General features: G+C 36.2%; 1 protein-coding gene and 1 pseudogene across 1 annotated transcript; both read right to left on the minus strand.

The window, feature by feature from the left end:
* Nucleotides 1–3,605: 3,605 nt before the first annotated feature.
* On the minus strand, nt 3,606–7,931 carry LOC109218821 (annotated as a pseudogene).
* Nucleotides 6,826–8,311, minus strand: LOC109218820 (transcription termination factor MTEF1, chloroplastic-like). Its single transcript, XM_019383215.1, has one exon. It carries the CDS (start codon nt 8,135–8,137, stop codon nt 7,040–7,042), a length of 1,098 nt encoding a protein of 365 aa, XP_019238760.1. The 5' UTR covers nt 8,138–8,311; the 3' UTR covers nt 6,826–7,039.
* Between the last annotated feature and the right edge of the window lie 3,271 nt (nt 8,312–11,582).

Raw genomic sequence — 11,582 nt, forward strand, 5'->3', positions numbered from 1 at the left:
TACACGGGGGGGGGGGGGGAGTTGGGTACGAGGAAGAGAGATTTTGGTCTCTGATTTTGTACAGGGATTATTACATTTTTATGTAAATTCCCTGGACAACTCTGGACCGTTAGATTGGTATGGACGAAAGGCTGCGATTGATTCACTATAAAACGACGCCGTTTTTGGCGCCTCTGGACCGGACTGGGCTGGGGCGTGGATTGGGCTGGTCTGGGGTATGTTTGGACTGGACCTAACTAATTAAAATTAACCCAATTAAGGCAGCCCCAAATATTTCCCTTTTCCTTTCTTTTTCATTTTGTATTTATATTTTTTTTATATTTTTCCTGATTTTGTAAAATGAAAAATTAAAGACCTAGTATATCTTCAAAGTTGAGCTAATTGATTAAGTCCTATTTAAAGTACACTCCAGACAAATTCAACAATTAACAATTAAAAATGCAAAATAGACTATTTTGTTATTTCATACAACTTAACCCCTAATTAATCCTAAATGTGAAATTAACTCCTAAATGCAAATGTCAAATGTATTTTTATATTTTCCATATGAACAAAAAAACACAAATAAAAATGCAACAATTACCAAAAAATGACACAAAATTCACAAAAAATTGTAAAAATAGAGAAAAGATCATTTTATTTTAAAATTTTAGGAATTATTCATATAGGGCAAAAATCACGTGCTCACAATTAGTGTATAATATCAAATTGATAATTAAGAGCTTTTCTTTGTTGTATTTAATTTGTTCTTGCATTGCAGTTAGTCAGAGTAATCAGCTCCTTTATAATGTTAACAGCTTTAAGGATTAATAGAAAAAAGTGCTTACCAACACTTGTTTACCAAACACTTCAACAACTTTTTTTAAGTTTCAGCACTTTATCCAAACAGGTAACTGCTTATTTATAAAACAAGCCCCATCACTTAAAAGCTGCTTTTAAGCACTTGTGCTTAAAAGCCACTTTTTTTAAGCCAATCCAAACGGGCTCTATGTTAACAGTTTGCTGCTTTCATGATTTTCTTGATGATTTGTTTCCTCCTCTGTTGCTTTTAGCTTTTCCTTTCTTTCACTTCATTTTCTTGAAGGTAGGAGGTGGATTTTGACTGTGTTTCTTATATAAAATAGGTATTCTATGAGTGACTTGGATAGGAAGTAAATTTCTTATATAAACAAGTATTCTGTGAATGAGCTGAATAGGAAATAATTTTATCTTTGACATTTATCTTTGTTATCTCTCAAATCTTATAATTTTTCCACTATTACTATACTTCTCTTTTTTCCCTTCATTTTCTTGTAGTCCATTGAAGGTCCCATGGTGAATTTTAATGAGTTCCTTATACAAATGGATAGCTTATTATGTATGATTAACTTGGATGAGAATTATTATTGTCGTGACATTAGTTATCGGGTCTTGGCTTCTTTTTTATGCAGTGTTAATTAGGCTTCAGCAATTAGGTGTCTTTTGAAAATTGTCCTTATATGAGTTGGAACTGGTACTACTCTTTTCCCCGCAATAAGTTTGGTCAGTGGGAAAAGGTTAGGAATTTGTTATTTGAGATGGTACATCTTAATATTCATCCAGATGTGTGCATCTTCAACTCGCTGATTGATGGACTATGCAAAGAATTAAAAGTTAAAGACGCTGAGGAAATAATGACATACATGATTGAAAAAGGTGTAGACCCTGATGAGATCACCTACAGTCTAAGTTGCGCGGACTCTTCGATTTTGATGTCGTCCCCATCCCGATACGAGACGGGGACAGGAGCGGGAGCGGGATACATCCCGGATACGGTCAACTTACTTCGGACCCTATGACCGAAATCCAATGACAACTTTAGGAGAAAAATTGAGATTTTGATTTTCAAATTAAAAAATAAAACAGATTTAGAAGAATGAAAGAATAATGTCCATCTGAGAGAATGAAAAGATAGAATTCCACAATATTCCTGTAAGTTTCTCACAGATATCTCTCAAAATTTGCAATATTTTTATAGCTCTATTTTTTATTAGCCGAATTCCCGCACCCGTATCCATATCCGGATCCGCACCCCCGAATCTTAAAATTTAGATCTTGCCGAATCCGATACTTGGATCCGTCCCCGTATTGGATACCCGAGCCCGAGTCCGAGCAACTTAGCCTACAGTGTGATAATGGACGGATATTGTATGTGTGGTCAATGGAGAGCAAGGAAATTTTTTAATTCCATGGTAGATAAGAGTATTGAGCCTAGTATTATTAGCTATAGCATTCTAATAAATTGATATTGTAGGAACAAAAAGGTGGACGAGGCCATGCAATCATTCTCAAAAGGGATTGAACGTGATATTCCTGCCTACAATATTATCTTGCATGGTCTTTTTGAACTTGGAAGAACTACCTCTGCACAAAAATTCTTTGTTGAGATGATATCAGCGGGGCGCGTACCGGATTCATGCTCTCATTGCATTTTGCTTGGTGGTTATTTTAAGAATGTACTTGTTGAAGAAGCTATGTCACGCTTTCATAAGTTGGAAGGAAGGAGACAAGATACAAATATTCAAATTTACATCATTGGTATCGATGGCTAGAAAGTTTAATAAAAGAAACAGAGAATACATAATGCAAACATAGGAAGTGAAGGTGGAATGCACATATATCCGAAAGGAAACTACTTAATTAGGATCAAATTCAGAAGTAGACCCAAATTCCAGTATGGTCCTTGGAAAGGAAACTTAGGAAAGAAAAGAATGAAAAAGAAAAGGAAAGAGCTAAGAGAAACAGACACAAAAATCTCCATTATATTTACCCATGGGCTTTGGTTGTTATCGCCGGCCGAGTAGGAGTACGTATTTTATGGCAAATGAAGCTAAAAAAGCCTGGCAGAGATGGAAAAGACGAAGAGAAAAAAAGGGAACGAAAAGACATTTCTAGACTGAGATTGTAAAGACAATTTTACCCTTGGTCGACCACACTTGGCTCTCCTATATAATAGAAAAGAAATATATAATAGGAGCAATTTCTTTTATGATGAACACATTTAAATTATTGTCTGCATCTATTCACACACAAAACTCATAATAGACAAAATTGTAACACTATCTAAAACATAAATCAAAGTTAATATGGGATCTCTGAATCACTTTCCCACTCTATATAGAACACTTCAGAAACCAATATTAGAAAATGACAGCAACTCGTTTGAATTGGCATAGTTCTTAAACAGATTTTGACAGTATCGGTTTTAACTCTCAATAAAACACCTCGTTTCAAATGTGGGATCTAGCGTGGGATTGTCTTGGATGGATCTACAATTATTTTGTTACTCTCCTTGTATATTTTAATCAAAGTGAAGTTTAATCAAGTGTATTTGGGGCATTATTGTGGGTTCTAAATTTGAATGAACGTTAAACACAATGGCACTGAAGCTGGAAAGAAATGTAGTGTCCTGGGAGAGGTATAGTTGCAGGGTATTTCGCTTACCAGAAAACTGTTTTGAGAAATTAATTAAAGAATACTACTTTCTCAATCAAATAAAAATGTCCAAATGCAGTGATCTTCTAAATGAAACAGAAATGCTGGAAATAGTGGAGATTCCTTCCTAAACACATAAAGGAATTGATAAAACCAAAGTGAAAGCTGGAAGCTAACTAAAACATAAGCACAAACCTATAAGCATAGAAAATGATATGTTGCAGCCAATCTTAAAGTTCAATTCTCCTGTAGAAAGACACGAATATATTATTAAATTTTCTCTTGTGCTCAACTAAAGATGCTTCTTGGTAGATTTTGTGCCCCGGTGAGGAGATGTGAGCGGCTGGCGGTGGCTGGCTCGAGCAAAGGGAGAGGGCGGCCTAAGAAGTATTGGGGATAGGTGATTAGGCAGGACATGGCAAGAATGCGGAGGTTCGAGGACATGGCCCTTGATAGGATTGTCTGGAGGTCTAGCATCAGGGTTGTAGGATAGGGGGTACCAGAGCTTTTCTTACTTCACTCCCGGGGCGGGAGCTNAGTACACCGAGCTGCTCTTTTTTTTTTTTTAAAGGCGCTCTAAATCTCACACTTAACCTTAGACGGTTTCAAATTCAAAAATGTCATGTTAAACGAATCTAGAGATCCTTGATTTTAAGTGAAAATTACCTTCACTTGAAGATGAACCACATAACCAAGCAAAGCTCCAATAGGTACTCCAATCAAATAGAAGCAACACAGATTTATGATTGCAACTGTGCTTTGTAAACCTGCTCCTACTGCCACACCTATGAAATTTACAAAATTTTAAGTGTCAAGAAATACTATGAAACACACAATACATTCTTTCAAACATTTTTGGTAACTTTGTCAACTTTCTCATTATTTTTTTTTCCGACTTCGAGCTATTTCAGAGGATAATAAACTTACCTGATAGTACAGGATAAATGCTGTTGAGCAAAATTGAAAAGGCGAGTAAAGTAGAAAGGTCTGCGACGCTGTCAGCTACCGCCTTCTCATTGCTGAATAAGTAACCAAGCTTGTTGCCAAAGATCAAGCACAGATTCCAGAAGAACAATCCAATTATAACTGAAGTGCCCACTAAGACTTTAATGGAGAATTTTGTAGCCTTAGCATCTCCTTTCCCGAGTTCATTTGCAACCCGGACACTGTACAAGGAAACAATTGAAGGAAAAAAGTCAAAATGGAAGGTGGCTAAACACTAGATGGAAATAGATATCGATGTTTCATAGGGAAATAGTCGCGTACCAAGCAGCACCAAGAAAGCCAAGGCTTATCATAAACTCCCATCCGTTGATATTGAGGCTGCAACATTATTTTAAATTGATCAACATGTTCTTTGTGCAGCAAACAAAATGAAATAATCCATATTAAAAAAAGGAAAAGAGAAAGAAAATCTCACCAGATAGAGAAGGCAGATATAGCAACTTCAGCGTTCTTCATATATCCTGCGAGCAGGACCAGAACAGCATTGTACCATAGCTCCAACCAACAACAAAAACAAATTAACCCCTCGGGTCTTTTCCAGATTTATAAATGTGTTTAATGAAGTTTAAATTTGGTCGAAGGTCTAACTTATCAACAATTTGATATAGCTTTTAAGCTCCGTATTACTGGTGCAGCACTGCTCATGCACATCAAGAATGTTTAACAAAAAAATCGAGAATAATAAGTTAAGGAAAAGGATTTACCAAACCATGATACCGGAGGATATTGAAAGCTTCACGACAGGTAGTATATCTTTCAACGCTGCTGAAGAGAATCCTTTCCGTGTGTTAGGGCACCAACCTCCTAAGATGTACACAAACTCCCCGACCACTACAAACCACGATGATATGCTCAACGCAATCATGGCACCAGGACTCCATAGTTTAGCTTGATAACTAGTAGCCAAGACAATGGATATGGATTACAAATTGTTCTATAGATAGCCAAGCAATAATCATGTTCTTCTGTTGTGCTTGAAGGAACATCTGGATCGTCAAGCTAAATACGAAGTTGTAGACAAAGGGAATGAACCAGAAGGAAACGTATCCAGAAGCTTCCACAATTGATCCATTCTCACCGAGTAGCTTAAATACAGTGGCAAAGATAAAAACGGAAGCAAGACGGTCAATGTCATGAAATCAACAATCCATGATCTTTGCAAGTAGATTCCCATCATATGATACTGCCCTGCTCCATATGCTTGTCCACAAAGCGTTTCTGTCGCGCTTGACATTCCAATCTACCACAATAAACACAAAATTCAAGCAAATGTGAGAATTAACTATATCAACTAGCCCATGACACGCCTTAAGATCTCATAAGTCAATACTCTAACCGTCAGGTGGCTTTCGATTAGTCCTTATATATGTTACATGACCTACATTACACATACACCTCTGTCTGCATTAAATTTGTTTTAATTGTGATAAGGTAAATAATTTTATAACAGGAAAATCTCCTGTATTCAAGCGGTATACCAAAAGGTAGAGAATCTAGAGTCTGCAACATGATATGATTCTCTATGAACGACACTACTCTGACTCTGCATTATGTTGTTATGTTTGCATTTATACAATATCGTGCATAATTTTCTATCAGACAACGGGAACAAGCACATTATATATGATGTACATGGTACATTTTCTGAACAATAAGAAGATTGTAATAAAAGATAACAGGAGCAAACTTACCAGTATACCATTGACGAATCGGACTGTAAGAGTTTGTACGAGCGCATAAGCAGCAAGATCTAATTCACTAATGTGTCCAATGAATGATTGTGTGACAACTATACTTCCAAATGAAGCTACTCTTGATAGTACTCCTGGTAATGCAACTCTCCATATCTTCTTAGACTCGTCGTAGATTCTCCCTTTTAAGTCGTCCACCTTTTCTATTTGTGAATCAAGTAGCCTCGCTTCCACACCATTATCCATGGCTCAAGTATAAGCAACTGAAAGCAAATTCAGTAGAAACATCTTACCCACATCACTGATTTGCGGAGACTGCCAATTTGAGCTAACACTCAGGAAGGTCTATAGGGGAGAGCTGAGGCATGTTATACTTTAAGAATCAACAAAATCTAGGTAAGAACATCACAATGGGGTCCAAACCCCATAAACAATTGCTTCTATATAGTTCTCTAAGAATCACATCTCTACCAGTTGATTCAACAAAGCAGTAATACAAACTCGGATGCCACTTTACAACAAAAAAGACACTATCCCCTAGTTAAATCACTATAATTGGCGTCATAACTTCGGTGAACTCATACACAAAACATAATGTCTTAACAAGGAAAAGACCAATCATTATCAATAACAAGTCAGGCATTTCAAAACTTTTGCATTTGGCTAGAAATAAATATGGATATGAAATACATTATATCACAAGGTAACTTTATATTAGTCTCCATCCACTCCGCCAACAGAATATCATTCCTATTGACTATACTTCAAAACAACAATCAAGCATACACAGCTAGTCAATGATACATGTATAATCTGCTTTTAGTCAATGAAAAAGGAAAAGGAATTCAATAAGAAACAGAGTCAAATAATAGTTGGAGAAGCCTCTGTTCTCAAAAGGGGAATCCTTTGCACAAATGTTTTTTGGAGGATTCTGCCAACCTTCTAACACATTTAACGCTTCCGTAGTACTCCATCAGTTCACGAGCCACGTCCTCCGGATGACAAGTTATAAAGGCCTTGATGAAGCGCTTTTCGGTCATCCTCATTGCTCTTAACAACGAAGGACCCTTCACACGAGGAAGCAGACCCATATCATCTATCTTACCCCCTACAAAATACCTTGGCTTCATGGCGGTCTCCAAATTCAAGAAAAGCAAACATGGGTTATCAAGAACCAAACTGGCAGAAAGCTTCATTGTAGCCAATATAAATGTCATGTTCCTCTGAACCTTATCAACAGATAATGTTAACAAAAAAGGAGACCGTCCAAAAAGCCTAAAAACCTCATCTTCAGTAAACCCATATTTCTCCAAATTAGCCACCTTTTGTCGGATAGTCTCCGACCGTGAAATAGCAAACAACGTAATCACATGTTTAAACATCCTAGTACCCTTTTCCACGCCGGTTCTTCGAATGTAATCCATCTTCTCATCATCCAGGGAACTTCTTGGTATGAGAGTTGGTCGAGCTAAAAGCATGGAAATTAAATCACTTCTGCTAAGACCCAACTGTTCATAAAATGCTACAGTTGGTTTAATCTGTTTGTGGAAGTCATAAGTAAGCAACGATGGATTTCTCACAATAGCCTTGAGAAGAACTTGTTTGGTACCAAACAAAGTCTGGAAAAATTCAAGACGCTCCTCTAAGCAACGATTGATACGACAATTAAGGAAACGAGGACGACAGTTAAGAATCTTGGTAAGGTCAGAGGATTCAATACCTAAATCGCTGAGTATTTTGAGCTTCGATTGAAGGTTTTTGTGTTCCATTCTGCGCAAAGATGGGCGGCGCTGAAAAATCTTGGAAATATCATCAGCAGTGCAGCCCCATCGCCTTAGCAAATCTGAAGGATCTGTTGAAGGACTACTGAGGCTTTCTGTTTGGTCCTCTTGGGCTTCAGGATAAGGCAAGCCACCTATGGACAGGAATCTGGCAGGGTTTAAGGAAAGAAAACGGAATGGGATGAAAACATTCAAATTAGCTTTCATTATTATTAGGGCAAAATTGAATTTGTAAGAACAGATTTGGGTATTTGCTCTATCCTTGTGGCCTGCTCTCAAAGTTTTTGAATACAGTCTGTTCGAAAAAAGAAAAAAAAATCGTCATGGAGTTTAAGTTTGGATCAGAATTTTATGGGTTCTGAGTTCGAAATTTAATATTCGTATATACTAGGTGACTTTTTTTTTTTTTTGGTATAAAAGATGACTTGATTAAATTAAAAGTTGCTTACAGAGGATTGGTGCTCGTGCACCATAGTAATTATACTAGCACTAAATACATTATCACTGATAGAGGGTTGCTATCCTATCTATTGTCAAAACAGTATTGGCAACAACCTCATTAGCTACACGGTTATTAACAAAACATGTTTTCCGATCTTGAGAAGCAACTTGTTGTGCATCTGGTATAGATACTAAATGTTGAGTTGTTGTTCCCATTTGATTTGCCTGCAGTTGAGCCGATACAATAAGCGGTAGTTTAACAAAAATTTGCAGCGTAGTCTGATCTTGCATCCTACTTCCTAGCTTTGCAAGTTGGTCTGCTACTCCATTTTGTTCCGTGTACACATGTCGAACTGGTGGATCATGTAGCATCCTGAGGAGGTGCCTGCAGTCACAAATTAGGTTAGTGTACTTAGAATTATCTGTATCTAAAAGTGTGATTACCTCCTGCGCATCTGTTTCAACTTCCAACAAGATTAGTTGCATTTGCAAAGCGTGACTTAGCCCCTTTATGAGTGCATGCAGCTCTGCAGTGATACAATGTACATGTGGGACATGACCAGCAAAGCCCACCATCCAAGCGCCTAGGTGGTTCCTAATTACTCCTCCAATTCCATCAGTATTTGTTTCGGAAGATGTTGCTCCATCCGTATTTAATTTGTAATGGTTAGCTCAATTGTTTGATTTAAAACAAGATGTGTATTTGGTTTTAGCGAAGTGTGTTCATATAGCATCTTATTTCTAGTAGTCCAGATATTCCAAAGGTTTAGTGATAAAAAAAATGCGTGTGTTAACTTTATGGGGAAGCTGGAGAAGGTTGGAGTGAATTAATTTATGTAACCATTGGCTTGTGGGGCCTATGTTCGGGAGTTTACAAATGTTATTACTCAGTCCTATCGAAATCCAATATTAGGTGACTTTCGAACACATATATAGGGCCTAGGCTAAAGATATACTCCCTCCGGTCCATAATAAGTGATTTTTTTGCCTTTTTTGTGGTCCAAAATAAGTGATTTTTACAGATTTCAAGAATGAATTAATTATTTTTTACCTACATTGCCCTTGAAGTAATAGCATTGGAGTATGTGTTAGGAGTGTTTATGTGAGATAGTAAAGGTTAGTATGGTCAATTTCATTGCTACTTAATGTTAAAAGGTGGATTCCTTAATCTGTGTGAAAATAGCCAAAAAATCACTTATTTTGGACCGAAGGGGGTACTTTGTTCGCCAAACTGATAGCTCATGTTACATATATACATTTTATATAAATAAAAAAAATCTGGAACAATAGATAATTAGAGATAAAAATTAATTTGAACTGATAACCTGAAAAGTAGAGTAGGAATCTACCAAATTATTTAAACTATGCAACTGATATAAAATTTATTTACAGCATCATGTATATAACTTAATCTCAGGGGTGGCTCGAGGGCAAGCTAGTAAAGCCTTTGCTTTAAGCCTCCTAAATTTGGGACCCCAAAAGTATTTTTAGTTGTGAATTTACTATCTTATTTTTGCTTAGACAATATTGAAGTTTATAAAAAAAAACAAAAAGAAAAAATACAAAATCCTTATAAAAATGGAAAGAAAGACTATCTATTTTTTAACAATAAAAATATTTTAGAACTTTGAATTAATATACTCAAATCTTCGTATTGATAATTTTTTTACAATAAGTTCCAAGGTAACGAATTGTAAATATGTGGCCAACATCTTATTAACTTGAATTTTCTTACCAATGTGGATATTAATTCTCATTTCTATGAGTTCTGAACTACAGAGGAAACATCAGGATATGGATCCAACTGCAATCATTGAACATCTTAAGAAGATGTTTGGTACACAAAGCAGGACAACTAGATACCAGCTATCTAAGGCTTTATTTGGATCCAAATTGACTGGAAACTCTCCAGTTGGACCCCATGTCAATCATATGATTGATCTTATTGAAGAACTTGAGAAGTTGGGGTGCTAACTGGGCAAAGAGCTTTCTCAAGATTTTATCTTACAGTCACTATCTGAATCCTTTTCACAATTTGTTATTAATTTCAATATGCATAAAATGGATTATGATCTTCATGAGATGCTTAACATGCTGATTGATTTTGAGAATCAACTTGCATCTGAGAAGAAGAAAGGAACTGTCATGTGGGTTGGAAACTCTTCTAAGAAGAAAGGTAAGGGTAAAAGTAAACCCACGAAAAAGCCTACTGCGCCAAAGGGTGGTGTGGCCAAACCCAAAGGCAAAGAAGGTAAAGCTGACCAATCTGATGTTGATGTTTCCATTGTAAGGAAATAGGACATTGAAAGAGAAATTGCTAGGAGTATCTTGTAACTTTAAAGGACAAGAAACAAGGTAAGACTTTGATGAAAAATATTTTCAAGGTTTCTTTAACTACTACTAATTCTTCATTGTGGGTATTAGATACTGACAGTGGTTATAACATCTGCAATATGTTGCAAGGGTTCCAAATAAGTAGAAGGTTGAATAAAGGAGAAGTTAATCTACAAGTTGGAAATGGTGCAAAAGTTGCGGTCGTAGTTGTAGGATCGATTTCTTTAATAATGCCTACGGGCAAAGTACTTATGTTGGATGATTGTTATTACGTTCCTAAATTTGTTTCGAACATAATTTCAGCTTCTATGTAAGACAAACGTGGTTTTCGCATTAACATAGGCAATGGTATTTGCTCTATTTATTATAGTGATAATTTATATGTGAATGGCTATCTCCAACATGTTGTTTATGTCTTACCTAATGTGAATGCTAATTCGATTATGCATGTTTCAAGTCTTAGGAGGAAAAGAGATGATCAAGTAAATCATACATACCTTTGGCATTGTAGGCTTGGTCATATTGGAGAAAAAAGAATTAACAAGTTGTACAAGGAAGGGTACCTTGACAAATATGATTTTGAATCATATCCAACTTGTGAATCTTGTCTCAAAGAAAAAATGACCAAATCTCTATTTACTGGAAGTGGAGAAAGAGCTTCTGAATTATTGGGACTAATTCATACATATGTTTGTGGGCCCATGAAAATTCAAGCTAGAGGTGGATATTCTTATTTCATCACCTTCACTGATGATATGTCAAGATATGGATTTGTGTATCTTATGAAACACAAATCTGAATCTTTTGAAATGTTCAAAAAGTTCCGTAGTGAAGTTGAGAAACAGACTGGTAAAAGTATCAAAGTACTAAGGTCTGA

Source organism: Nicotiana attenuata, unplaced genomic scaffold (assembly GCF_001879085.1).
Source record: "Nicotiana attenuata strain UT unplaced genomic scaffold, NIATTr2, whole genome shotgun sequence".
NCBI lineage: Eukaryota > Viridiplantae > Streptophyta > Magnoliopsida > Solanales > Solanaceae > Nicotiana > Nicotiana attenuata.

Coding starts and splice junctions, on each gene's coding strand:
- LOC109218820 (XM_019383215.1), bottom strand. CDS start 8,137: ATGAAAGCTAATTTGAATGTTTTCATCCCATTCCGTTTTCTTTCCTTA.